General features: G+C 37.3%; 1 protein-coding gene across 1 annotated transcript in view; it reads left to right on the top strand.

The window, feature by feature from the left end:
• Positions 1–23,320, top strand: part of RRP15 (ribosomal RNA processing 15 homolog) — a 40,584-nt gene that overhangs the window by 3,825 nt on the left and 13,439 nt on the right. Inside the window, exons 2-4 of the mRNA XM_021698437.1 lie at positions 8,376–8,650; positions 11,134–11,231; positions 14,093–14,294. Of these exons, the coding sequence (XP_021554112.1) occupies positions 8,376–8,650; positions 11,134–11,231; positions 14,093–14,294 (575 nt within the window). The remainder of the gene's footprint in view (positions 1–8,375; positions 8,651–11,133; positions 11,232–14,092; positions 14,295–23,320) is intronic.

Genomic DNA, 23,320 nt, shown 5'->3' with positions numbered 1-23,320 from the left:
ATGGTCCCGGGGTCCTGGGATCCAGTCCCGCATCAGGCTCCTTGCTCAGCGGGGGGGCCTTCTTCTCCCTCTGCCTCCCACTCCCCCTGCTTGTGCGCACGCTCTCTCTGTCTCTCTGGCAAATAAATAAAATCTTTTAAAAAAAAGAAATTTCCTAGTTCTGTTAAGAAAGACTTTGTCAGCTTTGCTAACAGCTGTATCAGAATTTGGCATAGAACCTGATACATGGTATAGTACTCTATCCATTTAGTCACTGAATAAATTGGAAATTGCTCTTAATGTGATTTTTACACTTTTCTCATGTACTAGGTATTGTTGAGGGTAAAATCAACAGAACTTGTATATAATGTAAACTTACATGATAGTGAAATGGTTCAGACTGAATTTTAGTAAATTGTAATACTCTTCAGTAGGATTTGAAATTTGGTCATAGTAATATCACAAGTGATCACAGATCAGAGATATGTGGAAGGTAAAATGCTACAGTTAGCATTTTATTTTTTTCTTTAAAGATTTTATTTATTTATTTGACAAGAGAGAGACACAGCGAGAGAAGGAACACAGGCAGCGGGAGTGGGAGAGGGAGGAGCAGGCTTCCCGCTGAGCAGGGAGCCCGATGCGGGGCTCGATCGCAGGACCCTGGGACCATGACCTGAGCCGAAGGCAGATGCTCAATGACTGAGCTACCCAGGCCCCCCTACAGTTAGCATTTTAAGTAACAGATAAATATCAGGTGTTATGAAGAGAGTGATGACACCCCTATTTGAGTTAACCTTGAACTGCTCAGATTTATTGAATTGATACCTTGTTGCAGGTTTTGATACAATGTGTAATTGGTTCTTAAGTTTGTATTTTTTTAAAGATTTTATTTATTTATTTGACAGAGAGAGAGAGAGAGAGCACAAGCAGGGGAAGCAGACAGAGGGAGAGGGAGAAGCAGGCTCCCCAGTGAGCAGGGAGCCAGATGCAGGGCTCTATCCTAGGACCCTGGGATCATGACCTGAGCCAGAACTTACCGACTGAGCCACCCAGGTGCCCCTTAAGTTTGTATTCTTAAAGCATACACAGGCACACATAGCCTCCCTGGTCAGTAAATCAACTCAGGTGAGGAAGTAAACAGTGGTTGATGGTATCAAGTATTATGAAAGAGAGGCTGATAACCTCTACCTCTGAGTTATCCTTGAACTACTCAGATTTATTGAATTGATGCAGTGTTGAAGGTTTAGACACAATGCTGACTTTATTCTTAAGCTTGTGGTCTTAAAAAAAAATCTGTAGTCAGTAAATCAACCCAGATGGAAAAAGCCTTGGTCATTATCCAGTGCCATGATGTGACCAACCCTTTCCTCATAGCTTGTGCCCATCTGACTATAAACTGGTAGAGAAGAATGGTAATTTCATGTTTTCTGAGTCGTTCTTTTCACGTACATGAAAAATGGCCATATGCTTCTAACATAAGACTTGATAACAATCCAGTTTAGAAGGTCCTATGAGCTATCACTTCGTTTTTGATAAACTGCAAAGCTGTGTTTTAGATATAATAATGCAGCAGATAAATGTGCTTTTCATCAAACTGTAGCTTATAGCCTCTTTCATCATTTAAGTTACTTAAAATAGCAAAGGAACATGTCTAAGAAATGAAATATATCATAGTCCTACTTGATTGGTTTAGCAATTTATAAGACAGACTCAGAAGACAGACTACTTTCAGGCTCTGTGCTTTGGCTTGCCTAGATGGCACATGTAGTCACATCTTTTAATTTGTCTCATAGTAGCACTTTAATTTTCATTCTGAGTATTTTTATGGAAAGCTGGGATAACTTCATTTTTTTCAAAGGTAAGTGCTTTTAAATAAAATTTAGAACATCAATTTTGATTATTCTAAATTTTTTTTTATTTTTATTTTTTTAAAGATGTATTTATTTAGGGGCACCTGGGTGGCTCAGTCGGTTAAGCATCTGCCTTCGGTTCAGGTTGTGATCCCAGGCTTCTGGGATCGAGCCTCATGTCAGGCTCTCTGCTCAGTACGGAGCCTGCTTCTCCCTCTCCCTCTGCCTGCCGCTCCCCATGCTGGTGTGCACATGCGCTCTTTCTCTGTCAAATAAAATCTTAAAGAAAAAAAGATACCTTTATTTAAGAGAGAGAGAGGGAGGGAGCACAAGCAGGAGGGGCAGAGGGAGAGGGAGAGAGAATCTCAAGCAGACTCTGCATTGAGTGTGGATGTGACATGGGGCTTGATCTTACAACCCTGAAATCACAACCTCGGCTGAAACTAAGAGTTGGACGTTCAACCTACTGTGACATTCAGACACCCCAGAATATTCTAAATTTAGTAGTAATGGGCAGGAAAGATCATGTGGCTTGGGCAGAACAAGTGATTTATAACTGGAATGGGGAACAGTAGTTTCAGAGCTCTTGATAACTAGGGCAATGTGCATTCTTAGGCAAAATCAGAATGGGGGTGAGGAATGGGCTCTTCTGGTTAACTGAGGCTTACATAGAAATTTCTTTTTAATTCAAGCTTTCTTAAACTATTAATGACTATTTTTTGCATTCATTCAGTACATGTTAATCTTAGTTGAATCCTTGATTCAAAGCTTTCTAATGCCTCAGAGGTCAGACAGCCTTATTGCTCTGCTCTGTTAACTTTGTGACTTTGGGCATATTTCTTTAACTTTTTTAAGCTTCAGAATTGTTACCTGTGTAAATAAATAAGAGCAACTCATAGAGTGTTGTGAGGATTAAATGATAATGCATAAAAAGTGTTTTATATAGTAGCTTGCTCTAACTACATGTTAGCTAGTTAGTATTGTCAATATTTTAGAGTACTTTGAAAAGTTGTGGGACACAGAGCACCTCGCTGGCTCAGTTGGTAGAGCATGTGACTCTTGATCTTGGCATCATGAGTTCAAGCCCCACATTGGGTGAGGAGCTTACTTTAAAAAAAAAAAATTGTGGTGCAGTATCATTGATCACTTCTAAAATAAAGTCAAAGGTAGCCTACCTGCACTTGATGATTCCCTGGACATGCGTTATAGGCTATAACCAAGACTGTAGATAGAATTACAGTGGAAGTGAAATTCCTTTTACCACCTTTATTTTGGCATCCTTTTTTAGTCTTTTGTGATCTCCCATCCCTGGTCTGTCATCTGGGTTCTCAGCATCCTTGTCTGTCATTTATTTCATGTCTAATATGTACCAAGTCTGTGTTAAGTTCTTTTCATGTGTTATCTGATTTAATCATCATAACAACCCAGTGAGGTAGATAACTATTTTCATGCCTATTTTGCTACAAAGAAACTGAGACAAAGCAGAATTAGGTAACTCACCCAAGCTAATACTGTTGGAAAGTAGTGGAATCAGGACGTAATGCCAAGTCTGTCTGATTTTATAATCTGAGCTCTTCACCCTTCTGCTCTAACTAGCTGGTCAACCAAAGCTTCCCATACAGCACCTCACACTTCTTGCAGATTCCAACTACCAGAGGTATTCCTTATTCATTTCGCCTCCACAATGACATTAAAATTCTTATCGTGTGTGTCTCTGTGTGTGGTATGTAATCAGCACTTAAATGTTTACTATGGGCTAGGCACTCTTTTAAGAACTTTAATATATATTAACTCATTTAATTGTCACAAAACCAGAGTGAAGTTAATACTATTTTATTGCCATTTTTACAGATGGGGATTTTGTATCTGGAGGTGAGATTGGATTCAGGCAGCCTGACTTCTGTGTTCATACTCTTTACTACTAGCTGATCTCTACCAAGTTTTTATGAGGAATTCTGTTTGAGTTAGAGTTATTCTAAAGGTGTGAAATAAGTTAAATGTTAACCAATAACCTTAATGCTCCCAGATGGTATTTGTATTTTAAAAGAACAACCTTCTTAATCCAGTAGAGAAACTTTTTAAAAGTAAGGGCCTAAGGTAAGAGAAAAGCACTAGCAGTTTGGCCTCTTACTGGAAAAACACACCTATAGTGCTGTAATTTTAAACCACTTGGTTTTAATTTGGGGGTTAATGTGCATATTTTATTTCTTGGATCGTAAATCAGACCAGCATTTTTATAAACCAGCCAGCTTTTTAAACTCAGTTCTTACTATCCAGTTTCCAGATCCGGTTTCAGCCAGTCTGAACTTCTTGTCATTTCATAAACATCTCACCTTCTTTCATATTCCCATGCCTTTGGACGTACTGGTTTATTCTGCCTGGAATGCCCATCATAATAATGATTATCATAATTTTAATTTTTATACAGGGCATTGACTCAGTCAGATCTAGAGAGTTTTTGGTTGTAGATTTAGTGATCATCCCCACCTGTGTCTTTCAATTCACTTGGGTTGTGCAATCTTACTTCTTTGGCCTCCTCCCTTCTCTTGTCATTCAAATCCCTGCTTTACCTAAGAAACAACTTTAATATCATCTTTGTAAAAGATACCCCCAAACAGTCACCCTTTCTTCGTTGCCTTTTTTTTTTTTTTTAGAAGAGCACTGACAAATTTTGCATATTGTAAAACCAAATTTTGTGGTTGGTTAACTGATTTATCTACCCTACTAAACATAGGACCATCTTCAAGGGGAGAAACCTAGACTTAGATTTTTTGTTTTCTCCTTCCCCATCATTCATGAGTGCTCAGTAAATATTGAAGGACTGTGAGTCTTCTTAAAACTTTATCCCACTTTCTAGCCAACAGCTAACTATATCTGGGACAAATAATAAATTTGAAAGGGAGCTGGAAGTTTGGGGAAAAGGCAGCGGGGATGGGAAATGCCTACGTCTACCACAGAATCTTAGAAGTCTAACCCTGCCCTGCCAGTATGGTAGCTGGTAGCACTAGCCACATGTGGCTTTTTTTTTTTTTTTTTAAGTAGGCTCCACAACCAGCGTGGAGTCCAATGCGGGGCTTAAACTCAAGACCCTGAGATTAAAAGTCAGACTCTTAAGCGACTGAGCCATCCACGTGCCCCCACATGGAGCTTTTTAAATTTAAAGTAATTAAAGTGAAAAATTCAGTTCCTTGGTTGTACTGGCTGCATTTGAAGTATTCAGTAGGCTCTGATACCCAGTGGCTAGTGGGCAGCTTTGATAATAGAACATTTCCATGAATGCGGAAAGTTATATTGGAACCATTAGTTATTGCTTCCAGTAAGTGTTCTTTGTAGCCCTTCCTTAATTTCCAGATTCCAAAAATAGAATGCAAACTTCGAGTTAATGTTTAAGATAACACAGAAGGCTTCAAAGGAATCTTTTACTTATCTGGTGCCCTGGATATATGCACTTAACTTCTGTTGTTAAAGATTAGTTAGTAGAAAATTTAAAAAAAATCTCATCTTCATAGGATACAGTAAAATTTTAAGAACCAGTTCTGCTTTCTGATTGGTTTTATCTTTGGTATCCTAGAAGTAAATCCTGGTTTTTAGTACGCTGGAGGACCTCATTACATTGGCATTTTTTATTTATATAAAATGTGATCATTTCCATTTGCAGTGAATGTCAGACTCCTCTGAGCTAGAACGTCTTTAAAAAAGTCAAATAAAAATTATGAATTTAGTGGATTCTTTTCGAATTTGTTGAATTGGTTTATGCAGGTTGTATAAAAAGGTATTCTAAGACTTTTCACAGATTTATTATGTGCCTATAATATGCATATTGTGGTAGTCAGTCTGGGTAAGAAACATACCAAGAAAAAGACCCAAAGTCTGGAAGTGGAGAATTGGGGTAGCTCATACAGTTGTAAAGTCTCGTGGCTGCCTCTACAGTGCAACTGAGAAAGTGAAATTGTTGCCATTTGTGTGCGAATGCATCAGGACAGAACACTAGATGTCAGTATTGTAGTTCTGACGTTTTACCAGGGACTGGTGAAACCTTCTGTTTTTGATCAGCCAGGTATTCTTCATTCACACAAACATTTAAGCTGTTATGCCTCTTTACATTTAGAAAAATTCTTACTACAAGAAGCACTTGTCAAATAATTGTTTATTTTGTTATTAATATGTGTGCAATGCTGCTGACTCTGAGAAATAAGATGTATAATATTAACATCTTTATTTTTCAGATAATTACATTCTCCAAACCTTGCTTCTCAGTGTATTTTCCAGAAACCTTGGTCTGAGGAGGTGCTTCTGAGGGAAAAATTGTGTGACTCTGAAATCTGGTATATAGTAGACACTCAGATTCATTGAATTGAATGATAGTGCTAACAGCTTTTGTTTGGCAAAATCTGGATTTTTTTTTTTAAGATTTTATTTATTTATTTGACAGAGAGAGAGAGGGAACACAAACAGGGGGAGTGGGAGAGGGAGAAGCAGGCTTCCCGTGGAGCAGGGAGCCTGATGTGGGGCTCGATCCCAGGACCCTGGGATTATGACCTGAGCCGAAGGCAGACACTTAAGGACTGAGCCCCACCCAGGCACCCCAAAATCTAGATACTTTTAAAAAATACTTTATAAATAATAAAGTTCTTAAATCACCTATATTTGCATGTCAAAGCCTAGAATCATGTGTCCTCAGATTTCTTAAATTTACCCAGCATGCAGGATATAGAGAAGGCTTCCAATTAAATATGTGGCAAATGAGTTTCTGTTTAAAACTTTTTTCTCTTTACTGAGAAATGTGCAGCACATTAGAGCAGTGGAATTATTAGCAATTTCCTTTATTATTTCCTTTACTTTTTGATAACACTGACACACTTTTATCACACTTTGAAGATACTTTATTTTTACTTATTTGCTGGAGGTTCATTTTTTCTATATCTATAAAATGTTTTATATGTTTTTATTTGCTGTTTTCTAAGGTTATAAATTTTTATCTTAAATGTATTAAATATTAAGTTTTACATATTTTTCATTTCATGAATTTCCAACACTTAAAGGTATCGTGCAAAAGTAATAGCAAAATTGCAGGTATTATAATGATTAGCTAAGTCAGATCTTTCTGGCAGTTCTCTCTTACTTCATGATTTACAGTTGAGAGACTAGAGAGGATCACTCAGACATTAACAGCTGACTGTACATTCAGCTCCTTTCATTTTGGTCATGGCAGTAAGCTGAATTAAGGGGAAAAAAAGGCTGAAATGTTATTTGAAAGCAGAGTATGTACATTTCATTGAAATTATTTAAAGAAGAAAGGGGGCCTTAGAGCTGAGGAGCAGGTACATTATTCTGAAGTAACAACAAAAAACCGTCAGACTTCTTAGAAGTAGAAGCAGAGGTTGTGGTTATAATGCTTAGCTTTGGTTTGCGCAGCTGGACCCAACATAGGCTCCCTGAAGGGCAGTGCTTTGTTAGCTCCTCTGTTGCTCACTAAGAAACATTCCAAGTTACTAAGCTCTTGGGCGATTTTCTCCTTTGAAGTAGTTCCTAATAAGTTCCATCAGCTTCTGAAGAACAAAACAGAAGCTGTCCAAAAGGCTCTGGACCATATAGATGTATGCGAACTGTGCTGGCTGCTTGTGGTCTTGTTGGTAAAGTACAGTGAACTTCAGAAGTTGAGAAAAGCCACAAAACTTAAACTACAAAAGCTTCTCAACGAGTTGATTTTCAAGCAAGGCCACTGACTAGACTCTTATTTCTGCCAAGCCGCTGACCCCAGCTGTTTGAACCTTATAAGATGAACTAGCTGGCAAATAACCTGTATATGCTTTTTTCGGAGGTTGTGCAGGATGCAATTCCAACAGTACACTTTTGTATCTGCAACTCAGAACTTGATAGTGTCATTTGGTCACCCAGCTGTGCAATTGAATCTTTAGTATCTTGGGCAGATATTACTTGATTATTTTTCAAGAATGGTCAATACCTAATTTTATAATGTTATATACAAATTCTATAAAAGGAGGCTGGGTTTTTTGTTTGTTTTGTTTTTTAGACTTTTCTGTGCACAAATTCAGAGTTTTAAATGTCTGGGTCAAATGCCTAGAGAGGTTATTCTGACTTCCCTGTACCATGGAAACGTTTTCTTGATGGATTAAAGTTTTTTGTTAATCGTTTTAAAAATAATCTTCATTAGTCTCTTATTAAGTAGTTTAATGGTGCAAGTAAGGCCCATGGACTTGAACACACCCTACACTGCTCCCATGTTGGCGTCTGCTGCCCCCTTGACAATAGGAGGTTGTGTGGGCTGGTGGATTGTTTCTGCTGCTTGGGTCCTGGGTGCTGAAGCCCAGCCTGGCTGGGCCAGGTCTCTGGGGGCTGATGGCAGTAGGACGGAGGGCCGTCTTGCTCTCTGCTCTTACTGTAGCTGTGGAATTCACAAAGCCCCCTCTTGTGAAAATGAAGACAGGTGGAGAACTGTTAGCTTTTTGACGGGTCCTGGGGGTCTGGCATGGCCTTGACAGCCTCTTCCTCCAGTGTTAAAGTTTAATTTGTTTCTACTCTTAGGTTCTGTAAGAAGCTGTGGATCAGAAAAGGATGACTTTTCTTCAGATGATGAAGCAGTGGAAGCTGACAATGAAGATGAAGTTGAACCGTGTGGCAATGGAAATGAACATGCAGCTGAAGCTAGTGTTGGAACTAACGTGGGCTGGGCGGATGCCATGGCTAAAATTCTTAACAAAAAAACTCCTAAGAGTAAACCCACTATTCTGGTCAAAAACAGAGAGCTGGAAAAGGAAAAAGAAAAGTTAAAGCAAGAGAGACTAGAGAAGAGAAAACAGGTGTGTCTTACCAGTTGTTTTGTAGATTAGATTGTTTGCCTAGTCTAGTCAAGTTCCTATCTGTACCAAATTGTTCCTGGCAATGTTTGTCCAATTATCATTCCAGTTTTTAACTTGCTTTTTTACGTAGGGGTGAATAACCAAGCTTTTGTACAGAGGCCTAGTCTAAATTACTTCATTGAGCATGTTTACTTTTTAATCACCTAAGCAAAGAAATAGAAATTAAACTACTGAAAAATTTAGCCTTTTAAAATCAAGTAAATTATACATGTGGCCGTGACTCCTGGGTCTAAATATTCAATTTAGCTGTCCATATGCTAACATTATTAGATTCTGAACCAATAGAATCATGTTAGTTACTTTTTACTAACAACCTATTTTGTAATACAAATCTGTGAAGATGTCAGGGATTGGTTGCAGTTCTGAAAATGGACTGTTTCACTGCTGGATAAACTCGAATTCATTATACCTTTTAAATCACGGATAGAAGTTAGACTAGGACAGTCTGCTGCTTCAAGGCCAAAAGTTGGACTTGAGTTTGCTGTTGTGTTTCATAAGAATAAAGAAACAATAATAAGGTTTTTAAATCCCTTATACTTGATGAAGCATTTCTATGTCTAAAAAAAATAAATAAATAAAAATAAAATAAAATACTTGGTTAGTGAAATAAATACCATTTTTTAATGAAAGAAAAATAACTTTCTATGATCATACTGACAATATAAAAGTACTGATTTCCAAGAGGTACTTTCTAGGTAAAATGAAAGGAAAATAGATTTAGACTGACATATATTTCCTTTTAATTTCATCATCCCCTTATCTTGTTTCAAGGTGAATTATTTTCTTTGTTCCAAATACTAGTACTCTGTGCAAAAGGCTGTATGAAGATGGAACTTTTTTTTTTTTTTTTAAGATTTTATTTATTTATTTGAGAGAGAGAGAATGAGAGAGAGCACATGAGAGGGGGGAGGGTCAGAGGGAGAAGCAGACTCCCTGCCGAGCAGGGAGCCCGATGCGGGACTCGATCCAGGGACTCCAGGATCATGACCTGAGCCGAAGGCAGTCGCTTAACCAACTGAGCCACCCAGGCGCCCCAAGATGGAACTTTTTAAGTGTTGCTTTTAGAAACAGAACATACTGTACTACTCAGTTATTCTCATTTTACTTTAAGATAAATCTTACTGATAGCTTTTCAACTGAAAATTTGAATCTTCATCATCTGGCAAAAGCTGACAGAAGCTTTAAAAATATCAGAATCCTTAATTACCTCTAGTCCCAGTGTTCTAGTCAAAGTAAGAACACTTTGAAGCCAAGAAAAATGAGTCTGTAACTCTAGGGCAGTCCTTTGAGTGCTGGGGATGATACTGTTCACATAATGCATGAAAACACACATGTTGATACCAGAAACAGGACACAGTCACTACAAATGCTATTATATATTCCTGAGTAGAGTCTGTGTAAATTATCATTGTTTTTTTACTGTTAAATATTATCAGTTTCCAGAATATCAAGTACTTATTTCTGATCATAAGTATAAAAATATACTTCAAAATTAAAAATTATTTTGGGATTGTGCATGCCTTGGGTACTACAGATAATGAAGAATCAACTGTTTTAAACTTAAAAGTAAGATTTCTAAATTTCTGGCATAATCTGATAGTGAATTTCATCACTATCACTAATTTACAAAGTAAATTATCTGATTTGGGGAGGAGTCTATTCTTTTTAGAAAGGAATCAGGCTAATCTTTATAGTGAGCAGGAATTTGATTTTACTGTGATTAAACATTTTCATTAATACAAAAATAAGAGATTAGATGGATGCAGAAAAGGAATAGATAAAAGGTGATTTTTTTTTTTCCCCACTGATTCTTATTACTGCCTTTGATGCTCACTAGCTTCCTGGCGATCAGTTCATCATATTCAGTATATTTGATCTTAGGTGATATTTTGGCCTGAGACAGCAGTATATACTGATGCGGTGTATTGGTGTGTCAAGTCAGGTGCCTAGGACCAGAGTACTATTGGATACAATGCTATGATTTTAAAAGCGGATACAAATTTTTAATATTCTGACTGCTGAGAAAGACAGTTTCTGAAAAATAAACAGTTTAAACTTGTGGTTATTACAGACAGTAGTTTGGGATCTTCCTGATGCTTACCTCTGATGTGGTGGCAGGCCAGCATGTGGCTCTCTCACACCTTACCTTGTCCTGCCTGCCTCAGTATCCTGGCAGCCCTCCAGGCCCCTGCTGTCAGAGAGCCTGACGGAAACTCACTTTGTGCTTCTCACATGACATGCTGAGTGCTAAACCACAGGCCTCCTGAGCTGAACCCCTAAAAGTGTGGGGTTTTTTCAGTCCCTGTGACAAACTAAGCCAGAATGATTTATTACCTTTGTCCTTTCACAGAGTATCATATCAAAGTATGCTGCACTTTCAAAAATGCCTAATATTCTTTCACATAACAATATTTATAACACAGCTTGATAAGAAGCGGGAATGGGAAATGATGTGCAGAGTAAAGCCAGATGTTGTCAAAGACAAAGAAACAGAGAGAAATCTTCAGAGAATTGCAACAAGGTAAGATTGTTTTTGCCCTTTAAAAAATAAGTATATTAAAGCTTTGATAATGATCCATTTCTGACTTGACCTGATTCTTAAACTCTGCCTTCTCAGAGCCAAGTGATTTATATCAAAACCTGCCTATTTAATCCTGAATTCAACCAAAGATTTTACAGATCTCAGGAGGCAAGAATATAACATCCTCAGTGTATATTTGGTTTGAACCTACTGCAAACCATATTGTTTCTGTAGTCAGGAAAACAGTGTAATTAGACATGCATTTCTCTTATCATGGTTGTCTGAGTTTATGGCAATAGATTATTTTTGTTATCTTACATTGTACTTAGGACATAACCAGTTTTGCATTACAGTAGCTTTATGCTGTCCTTTCACTCTGCATTTTTTTTTTTTTTAAAGATTTTATTTATTTATTTGACAGAGAAAGACACAGCGAGAGAGGGAACACAAACAGGGAGTGGGAGAGGGAGAAGCAGACTCCCTGCCGAGCAGGGAGCCCAATGCGGGACTCGATCCCGGGACTCCAGGATCATGACCTGAGCCGAAGGCAGTCGCTTAACCAACTGAGCCACCCAGGCGTCCCTGCACTTTTTTTTTTTTTTTTTATCATTGGCACCAAATGTTTATTTGATGCCCTCTGTGTCCAAAGATAAATAGAATCTGGTGGCTGCCAGGTGGTCCTTGCCTACTCACCGGTAGGAATTACAGTCTCTTTGAGATTAGAGGTACGTCCTGTGTGTTGGGAACTTAAAGCAGGAGATTGTCAGGGGAGTTGGGGAAGATTTCACAGAGGAGAGAACATTTGAGCTGCTACTTCAAGAATATAGCAGTTCTGCTTAGTGGAATTATTTTTTATTTTCTAGTTACATACATTATTTGGGTCATTTTTTAATCCATATGGGTGTTCTATAGTGAGATACATAGAGCCAGACTGCTAGGTTCAAATCCCAGCACTGACTTATTACGTGTGTGTCCTTGGGCATGCTACCTAATTTTTCCGTTTCAGTTTATTTACATATAAAAACAGCAGAATATTATATCTACCCTGCAGGATTTCTCTGAGAATTAAATAAATTAAAAACATATAAAGAATTTAGAAAAGTACATGGTTGGTGCATGAGAGTAAGTGCCTCCTTAAATTTTATACCTGAGGCACCTCCCTTTCGTCACTTTGGTCCCAGCCCTGCTCTGAAGGGTATGGAATTTTACCCTCCGTATAAGCTAATAAGCTAGTCTGTTAGTTTCCTGGATACTGCCAGAAGACAAGAGACTTTTGGGTCAGAGACAAAGGACTTTATTACTCTTGGCAAAGCAGTAGCCATAGCGTCACATTTCCACTGGTTCCCTTATTCCCTCAGTGGTAACACAGGTGCCCCGTATGGATGCTTGAGCATGCAGTGGGTTGTGTTACAGAAGAACACTCTACTTGGGAATCTATTGCTTTTTTGGTGAATGGTAGCAAGCCTGCTCTTTGCCTGGGGGGAGATGTTACCTCATCTCTCAAGGTTGCATCCTACAAACTCAACTCTCAGAAATGACCTGTGTAAAGAACAGTCAGGGCCTTGCATCCTTGAAAAACCTAGCAAGAATGTGCAGGGATACTCAGGGTCCATGGCAGAGTGCCTCTCCCAGTGATAGAATTTTAGAGCTGGGAAGGATAGTAATGGTTTATATCAGTATTGTCCAGTAGAAATATAATGGGAGCTACATATATAATGTAAAACTTTTTTGTAGCCACATTGAATACAGTAAAAAAAAAAAAAAAAGATAAAATTAATTGTACTAATGTGTTTTATTGAGCCTAAAATATTCAAATTATTTTTTATTTTATCATATAATCAGTATAAAACAATTACCAATGAGATTTTAAAATTCTCTTTTTTCATATTAAATCTTCAATATATTCAGTCTGTATTTTAAACTTGGAGCATATTGCAATTTGGACTAGCCAGCCACATTTCATGGCTCACTAGCTACATGTGGCTCATGGCTACTGTGATGTACACTGCAGGTCTTAATCTTCAGAATTCTTCTTGGAATGAACTTAACTATAGACCAAAATATTTAAATAAGTATTTCATTTTAAAATAGGATTTTAAAATTCGTTTTATATTGGGGCGCCTGGGTGGCTCAGTCAGTTAGGTGTCTGCCTTTGGCTTGGGTCATGACCCCAGGGTCCTGGGATTGAGAGCCCCATATCGGGCTGCCCCCTCGGTGGGGAGCCTGCTTCGCCCTCTGTCTGCTGCTCCCCCGGCTTGTGCTTGCACACGCTCTCTCTGTCAAATAAAGAAATAATTTTTTTAAAAATTAGTTTTATATCATAGGAGTTGCAGATAATATAACAATACTTTTTAAGCTACTTGAGTATTATTTCCATTTATAGATGAAATTGAAATCTAGAAAACCTTTCCTAGGGTCAAATGGTTAGACAGCTAACTGTAGAGGCTGTTCTCTTTCCATTGCATTGTGATGTCTTCAATTACTGCGGGAAGCCTGCTGCTCCCTCTCCCACTCCCCCTGCTTGTGTTCCCTCTCTTGCTGTGTTTCTGTCCAATAAATAAAATCTTAAAAAAAAAAAGGTACTTTTTAGTTCTAATTGCACAAAAGTTGATTTAGAAAGATGAAAACTGAAAAGAAAAATCACATGATCAGTCCACATATATTTATTTTCTAGTCAGAAATTTGTATTCATTCATTGAAATGTATATTCATTTTTTCGATTCAACTCTTTTCATTTGAGTGCCTATTAAATGCTTGCCTCTTTCCTAAGCAGTAAAACTACATTGTTCTTATCCTCACAGTTTGTATCCTAGTGTAACTGTTACTTAACTGTGTTATTCTGGTCATTTTATATTCTATAGAGGTGTGGTACAGTTATTTAATGCTGTTCAGAAGCACCAAAAGAACGTTGATGAAAAGGTTAAAGAAGCTGGAAGCTCTATCAGAAAACGTGCTAAGTTGATATCGACTGTTTCCAAGAAAGATTTCATCAGTGTTCTGAGAGGGATGGATGCAAGTACAAGTGAGAAAAGTTCGACTGGAAAGAACTTGAAAGCCAAACAGGTGAGACTTTTATATAGGATTCAGTGCATCAGACTTTTAGTTCTTAAAATAAAGTTTTGGGGTGAAAAAGCACACTATAAATTTAAAAATTTGTATTCTTAAGTTTCATGATGATTTATTCAGTATGGAAGTTGCCAGTTATAGGTGACATACATACCCCTGCTGTTAGAACTCAGGAACCAATGGATTCGGGTAAATCTTTTAGAGATACTAGGTCTCTCCCATCTGAAATCCTGCCTTTTGTGCATTTTGGAGACTAGAAACCTAAGTGAGGGAGACAGCTTCAGTTTGCGACTTTGACCCACAGAGGTAATTGTGATGGCATATAACTTCTAAAATGTGAAGCATCAGAGCTTTGGGGAACATAATGGAAGGTCATTCTTGCATGAGCTTGCTTGGTGATGTTTGACTAGTTGGAAGATGAAGAGTATAAATACTCTTCATGATCTTTGGCATGATCACTTTGCTTCTGCAGTCCTTTTGACCTGTGGACTCCAGTAGTTGCCTTTCTAAAGGTACCAGGTAAAAGGTTTTGAAATGTGCTTTATTCTCAAAAGGGCTGTTTGGTTTTGTTTTTTAATTAAAGTACAGTACTGGTGTGTTTGATGGCTTAATTTCTATTGCCAACAAAAAGTACTTCAATCAGGAGTCTCTGTTGTAAGTTTTTTGTTTGTCTTTTGGTTTGCCAGTTGAAACTCTGGCAAGAAGAGCATTTAGGAATTTCATGCTAACCTAGAGCTGAAGTATTTTTCGAGTTCTTTGATTGAGTTGCCATTTTACCTAAATTTGACAAAAGGTTTCTAAGCTACTTAACTTTGTCTATCTCTTGCATATTAAAGGACCCAAATTGTTATTTATTTATTTATTTATTTATTTATTCAAAGATTTTATTTATTTATTTGAGAGAGAGAGATGGCGACAGAGAGAGCACGAGCAGGGAAGAGAGGGAAAAGCGGGCTCCCCACCCAAAGGGAGCCCAATGCGGGGCTCGATCCCAGAACTCTGGGATCATGACCTGAGCCAAAGGCAGATGCTTAACTGACTGAGCCACCCAGGTGCCCCCTCAAATTATTTTTTAATTATCTACATAATACTGCTGCTCACTGGTGCAGCTATTTTAAAGTGTTAGAATTAATTATAAACACATGAATACTATGTTTGGGGGTCATTACTTTTTAGTTAAAAAATCTAACCTGCTGTGTTCTCATGAGGGACATTTTACTCTAAAAATTGGAGAAAGATCTAGCAGCATTAAATGAGAGAGTTAGTAGGAAGATGGAAAAAGCAAGACTTACTTTTTTCTTTTTTCTATTCATTTCAGGACGACTTTAATAGAAGCATTTGTTTTTGCTTTGGTATTATTTTTTTCATGAGTTATGAAAATATATGAAGGGTTCTTTCCAGTACCATTGTTGCCTTTTTTTCTTACCGTTTGCACTTTTGCCCTTGACTTTCTTTTTTTCTACTTCACTGTCAAACCGAAGTGGCTTCGCTCTAAAAGTAATTTGTTTCTAGAACTTCTTACCCCATACTTAACAACATCTTGCTACATTTCTTTTAAAAACGTTGCTTTCACTTTGATTTCATATATATAGAAAAACCACCAGACTCTTTTTTTATTGGACTTGATTTCGCATCTGAATAATATAAAAGTACTATAATATTTGTAATTGGGTCAGTTATTAATGTCAGAAATATCTGCCTAGTTGTACCTGGTGCTATCCTTGTATCTTTTAAAAGAGTCTTGTAATTCAGATAGATGACTTCAATTAAATAAGTAAGATTAAAAAATTCTAAATTAGTATGTCTAGACTGCACGTTATCATCAGTTACATTAGGTACAATAAGAGATAGATTAAGTGGCTGCCCTATTTGTGGGGGGATTATGATGTGACTGTCATATTCGTTTAGGACATAGATCAGTAAACTGGTGTAAGTTACTGGGACTAGGTGGACTTTTAAAGCAGTTGAAGAGAAGGAGGGAAGGGAAAGTTGGGAGTAGTATGCCAAAACGTGATTCAGAAATGAGACATAGATTAATGAAATGGGGCGCCTGGGTGGCTCAGTTGGTTAAGCGACTGCCTTCGGCTCAGGTCATGATCCTGGCGTCCCTGGATCGAGTCCCGCATCGGGCTCCCTGCTCGGCGGGGAGTCTGCTTCTCCCTCTGACCCTCCCCCCTCTCATGTGCTTGCTCTCTCTCTCAAATAAATAAATAAAATCTTTAAAAAAAAAAAGATTAATGAAATGGATAGAGAAGGATAGTAATTAAGTACAAAAATAAAATTTTCTCTTTTTCTCATATTTTACCTTTTCCTAGCACCATTGCACACCTTTTCCATGCTCCTTCCCTCTCAGACAATCAGAGAGAAGAGCTTTAGGGAAATTCTTGTCCCTTTCCTGGGCATAAAGGGTCAGAACACAGCCTTTTTATCCTGTATTCCTAATATTATGAAATCTTTACAATTAGAGTCCATCCACATACGAACTGGATCCACTGGCAGCTGTCTATCGGGATTCCAATCTGGAGATACCTTCATTATGTCTTCAGCTCCTTTACCCCGTTACACCTGTTATTTGTAGTTGCGACATTAATGTCTTATGTTCAAAAACAAAAACGAGACACAACCAAAAGCACCCCTAATGTATGTTCATATAATGGATCCAACCTTTAGTTTATATTACTACAATTTTATCCAGCTTTCTTAATATAAAACTAACGGCTCTTTTTTGTTTTTGTTTTTTTATTCCTTAGGAACACTCAGAACTTGGAAATTTATTTTTAAGAGCCCGTTTTCAAGAATTTCTGTACTCCTGCAAGATATAAGAAGTTTTAAGGCATTGTGACAGATATTTCTTAACTATGTCATAATCCTGAACAAGATACTTTTCTGAGAACCTTTTCTTTTCTTTTTTTTGGCATTAAATGCATTTTATTTTCAAAGCAATAGGAGCATGGTTTCAAAAGGGAACTTGTGACTAAAAAAAATTGCCAGTACTCTTCCCCATCCCTCTCTGCCCCTTGCTATGCTCCCTTCCAAGGTAACCATTTTCAGTTCTTAGATCTTTGTTGTGGTATTTACCTCTGTATCTTAAATAATATTTAGACTATTTTTTTAATCAATATTAGATACCTTTTATGGAAGACAAAGAATAGTCATTCTTTCCTTTGCTGCCATACCTCCCATACTGTGTCCTTCCAATGTAAGCATATTAATGCTTTTAGCTAAATTAGTATTCAGTGTAAACATCATTTACTCCTGAACAAAGCAATGTAAGATAATACTTCTTTATTCTTCAACTTAGCTTCCTTACAGTTTTTGTTTTCCTAGAGGTAACAGTTGCTTTTTTTTTAAACCCTTCTCAGTACTGTTTTCTCCGCGGTCATCGTGCTACAATCTAGACTGGTGATTCTTTACCCTGGTATGCACTTAGACTTTGCTTTATCACTGTCCTGGGAATTCCCTTTGCTTCTTCCCTTTGCAGTAGCCTCTGTTTCTTGGACTGTCTTATTATCTCTTGGCTTTCATTCTCATTTTGATAAGGTCACATTTACCAGTTGCTCTCTGGAAAAGGGTATAGGATATCTTCATTTTTAGTTGATTTGTTGGCTGAATTACATGTAGTAGATGGAACAGTGACCCCTAAAATCCTGAGTTTGTGTTCTAATTCCTAGAACCTATAAAATGTACCTTAGTTAGAGAAGGGGTCTTTGCAGATATAATTAACTTAAGGATTTTGAGGTGAAGAGATTATCCCGGATTATCTGGGTGGGTTCTAAATCCAGTGTTCAGTATCCTCACAAGAGACGCACAGGGGAGATTCGACAGAAGTGGAAAGGCAAAGTAGCCACAGAGGCAGAGGTTGGGGTGATATGGCTACAAGTCAAACAGTGTTCAGTATGTAGGCTTACTCAATACAGTCTCTATGTATTAATCAGCGTTCCTGAGTTCAAGACTTTTCTGGTTTAATGTCTTCAGAGACTAAACTAGTGTCCATGGTAATGTCTGTCACCTGACTCCATAAGCCAGAAAGGGAAATTAAAAGTCTACGTGCTTCTTACACAGACTGTCAGCCAATCTGTATTTTTATCCCACCCCTCACGTCCACCTCCCCCCTTGCCTCCAGTTCCTGAGCATAGACCCAGTTTCTCACGTAAACATTAGCTTTCCTTCTCTCCAATTGGTTTTCACTGCTTTATCCAGTGTTCATTTATCTCCCCAAACTTGTTGGCATATTGTATCTGTAGTTATTTTCCCATCTGATTTTTTCCTTGTTTGTTTTTAACTTTTTTTTTTTTTTTAAAGATTTTATTTATTCATTTGCGAGAGAGACAGAGAGAGAACAAGCAGGGGGAGAGGCAGAGGGAGAGGGAGAAGCAGACTCCCGGCTGAGCAAGGAGCCCAATGCGGACTCGATCCCAGGACCCTGGGATCATGACCTGAGCCGAAGGCAGATGCTTAACCATCTGAGCCACCCAGGCACCCTTGTTTTTAACTTTTGATACTTTTAATTTCAGTGGGCTTTCCATAAGAATTAGAGATAAATGCATGTCTGCTGTTTAATTGGAAGACTTCCTTTTTATTTTAAAAGCAATAAGGTTAATCGTATTGTAACTTCTTATTGCTTTAATGGAATTATTGGGAGTCTTTAATTATAAGGTATTTCACAAACAGTCAATCTTTAAGTATTTGAAAGTGGACATTTTTAATGTTTTGAAGTGGATTATTTAAAAAAATACTTGTTTATAAACATTTTTCTAAAATTTTAGCCTTATAAAGAGGAATATGTCCACTGAAAGCAGATATACGCCCCTCCTGTATTTATCTGGATTTGTGTCTTCTTGGAAACCAGCTTTGTGATCATCTCTATCCTTTAAGGATCTTTAGATATTTAGATTCATGTTCTGGCATATCTGTGATTAACATTGTTTCTTAGAAAGTAAAGAAGAAAAGGGAGTACATGATCTTTTAAAAATTTGTCTAGTATGTTGATTTATTTTTAATCTCATAGATAAGCAGAATTACTAAATCGTTTCTTTATACAACACGTAGCTATGATTTCTAAGTCTGTTTTAAGGGTCATATATATTGTGCCCTACATATCTATATTTGATTTATTTCATTTTATATTTCTGTATTTACTATTTTTGTGAGCTACAATTTCAGCTGTTCAAAGTCTGCTGGTTCCATTTAAAAACCATAATCTTCTTCAAAGGCTTTTGGTGCCTGGATTGGAGCAAAGTTTTTGTATGTTCCAAAGACTGCCTTTCACATCATTAGCTGTTTATCAAAGTATTTTTAACTTTCTGATTCTGCTGACTTGGATAATATTGTTGCCCTTAGAATTTTTTTTATCTGTTTTGTCTTAATTTTATTGTATGCAATCATTATTTCTGGAGTAAAGTAGTTGGGAAACCCTTCCTTAGAGGCAAAAAAGGTATAATTGCTTTTTAAAGATCATTTTTAGGGCAAGAGATTTTTGAAAAGACGTAAGTATTTGTCAGACTGATATGTTAAATTACATTTGAATCATTAATTACTATACTTTATTTTTTGGAGCTGAACCCAAATACTGCAAAGTAAAACAAAAACAAAAAAGTACTTGATGGGCTCATTTCAGAAGAGATAATAGCTAATATTTGTAAATCAAAAAGCCTTCACTAGAACTTAGGGGGAGTAGTATTCTAAGTATTTTTGTCCATTAAAAAATGAGCTGTTTCTTCTGTTACATAGGTAAGGGTTAACTTTTTTTCTTAACAGCAGTTGCACATCTCTTTCATCATGGGAAATCAGGTCATTTGTACAGTGGATGTACATCACTTTAATAAATGTACAAATTATACCTCTGTCATTCACAAATTTAACGATCTGTTTTTTTCTTTTAAATTCCTTATATTGCAAAGCTTATGTGCAGAAGTAAGTCATTTATTTGTGAGTTCACTGCCCAATATCTACTTCTCAATAATGCCCATTGTTTTCTCAATTCACGAACATGTCATGTCACAATAAGTCTTGTTAAATCAATATTAGAGACTTAGTTAATTTTTGTTTTTTTATTTTATGTATATTTTTGTGAAATAGGGCCATGACAAAGAATGCTGTTAGTGGAAGTGAGAAAGCCTAAGAAAAGAGTGATTCTTATCCAAAAAATAGAAATTTGGGTTAAAGTATTAAATGTTAAATTCAGTAGAGGTTTGGTTCTTGGGAATAAAGCAGTCCACTAAATATTTCATATGGAAACAAAAAGAGAAACCACTTGACAATTGTTTAAGCAAGTGTTCCAGGTAGTATAGATGGTATGTTGCTTATGAAATTAGAAGGTAGTGAGGTTGGAAAAATTATGATGGGAGGATGTTCATAGAAAACATGACTCTCAAGAGGAATGTGCTTCAGGAGAATACAAGACACTTAGCTTTAGTTTTAAAAAGTCATGAAGCAAACATAGTGAAGGCACTTGTTCATTCACTGGACTAACCCAGTCTGTGGGTAAAGGTGCTTTGAGTATCTAAAGAAGCATTTTCATTTTATAATATGAATTCTGATGATAAACAGGAAAAGAAGGACCCTTTCTGAGTGGCATTTCTGTTGAAATGTTTACCTTCAAGCTAAAATATTTCATGAAGAAGGTCATAAATTAGAAAAAGTGTTCAGTGCTATTGAAACTAGCCTATTTTGAAATAGAATCTTTGAAAACACTTAAAAAAATGAAATAAGTGTCAGAGAATGAAGTCATAGTAAGTAGGCATTTTCACAAGTAGTAATCCAAGGGAAAGCAATGGACAGTCATTGTGCATAGGGGAAGAAAGCCTACCAGTTCTCAATTTTTCGCATCCTTTATAATTTCCTTTCCTTTTTCTTCTTTCATAGAGGTTGGGATATCGGGTGTTTGCTGATGGGTGGGAGTCTGGCAAAAGGGATCCTGAGGAAGTAGGTTTGGCTCACATTTTTAAGTCTTCAGTTTTCTGTTAAGGCATTTGGACCTTACTCCTTAGGCATTTGGGAGCCAGTTGTAATTTTTCATCAGGTAAGTGACATGATCAGATTTGATTATTTTTAATGAAAAGAAGGCTGAAGGTCGGAGAGGCTATCAGAAGACCAACCAGTGGGAGGCTGTTGCCATAAAGCAAGAGGGGAAAACCTGAACTAAGGTGTGGGGGGGTGGGGATTGATGGAAAAGAAGAACCAGGTTGGAGAGGTAGTTTTAAGGTATAGATTGATTTGATTTGGAACTGATACGACTCGGAGGGGTCGGAGAGAGGGGAATTGTGATGACTGCGAGGTTTACAGCTTGGGAGATGCAGAAATGGTGACAGCTTTCACAAAATTGAAACTGTAAAAGGTGGAACATGTTTGGGAGATAAAGGCTTATTTTATTTTATATCCCAGTATAGTTAAACTACAGTATGATATTAGCTTCAGGTGTACAGTATAGTGATTCAGCACATCTATACATCACCCAGTGCTCATCACAAGTGCACTTCTTAATCCCCATCTCCTATTTCACCTACCTCTCCTCGAGAGATGAAGACTTGTATAAGATGAAGTTGTAATCAGAAATGAGAATGACCGTAAAGAGCAGGTTAAACACAGCAAGTGTGGGGTGAGGCACTTGGTCAGTGCAGGAGACATGACACAGAGGAGCGGGCTCCCAGAATAGCAGTGTGTATGAAGCCCCTTGTTGCCGAAGTTCATGAGTCCTGTATGTCTTTGTAGGGCCCTAAAACAATTTACTTGTTTACCTAGTCAGGAAAGGTGCATAGTGTATTTTAGAGTTTTTTTCACGTAATTAAATTTAAATGTTTCTAAGTTTAAAGAACTAATTTTCAGTTATTTGGAGAGAATTCTATAATCCAGAACCTGTAAATCCCACTCCTGGGCCAAATAAATGGAAGGCCCATATCGGCTACATACCAACATGTAAGAAGGCACATTGACGGATTCTGTGATGTTGACCCTGAGTGGTTTTTAAAAAGATTAAATTGTATTTAGGACACTTTGTTTAAGGAAGCAACAACAATTTATATTTTATATAAGAAAGGTTCTCATAAAAAATTTCAGTTTTAATCCCTCAGGAATAGTTCTTTCCTTACCCCATTCAGAACACGTAGAGAGATATATTTTCCCGATATGTTGAATAATCAGGATTTAATGTAGAGCCATTATTTTTTCCCCTTACTTTCCAAAGTTGTGGTTATTCCTTTTGCTCTTTTCTTGAAAAGTTGACTAAATCCAGTCAAACTTCTTGGAATTTAAGAGTCTGTTTCCTTAAAGGTGGGACTGAAGCAAATATGATGCATATGATGCATTTTAAATCTGAATCTCAAAAGAGACTATATTAACTGCTGTTAGGAAAGCATTGACTATATGTTACGCAAACTCTTGAATTACAGACTTGCACAGTTTTCATTGATTTGAAATTGCCAGTGTATCACATTCACCTTCGGTTATAATGAAGCCACAATAATAATTTTGTAGTAAGGGAAAATGTTAGCTAGTTTCTGTTAGAAAGTAATTTTCTTAGTGATTGCTGGACAACAAATTTCAGTGAAAAATCCCCAGGAGAACAAGTTACTGGGGGAGAAAGGTATATTTTTTTTTCCTGATTTTTGTGATAATGAGCACTTACTTGAAATGTCAAACATAGAGGTAAGTTAGGGGGCTTTGTTTCTCATATATTTTTTCATTAATGGCCATCACACAATTCCTTTATAGCTGGGTATTTAGTGGTGGACATACTTTTGAAATACGTGGCTTCTTTGGTATGTTAGTAACTTAGACCTAGACTCTGCACTGCTGTCTTCTGTTAAAACTGTATGTTCCGTAGGGTTCAGAAACCTACTGAATTCCTGCTCCTGAAGAAGGAAACCTAGGAATGGAGGGACTCCGCACACAGCTCCCTAGGTGGTCCCCTGGCAGTTTTCAGGATTTAGTTTTTAGCTGGTGTTGGGGAAATGGAAGGCAGGCAACGGGGTAGAGAACGATACTGTCCTTAAATTGCCCCTGCATTGCACGCCAACAGTGTTTTA

This window comes from Neomonachus schauinslandi, chromosome 6 (genome assembly GCF_002201575.2).
Source record: "Neomonachus schauinslandi chromosome 6, ASM220157v2, whole genome shotgun sequence".
NCBI lineage: Eukaryota > Metazoa > Chordata > Mammalia > Carnivora > Phocidae > Neomonachus > Neomonachus schauinslandi.
The sequence above is the reverse complement of the archived record's forward strand: the minus strand, read 5'-3'. Positions and strand labels throughout refer to the sequence as shown.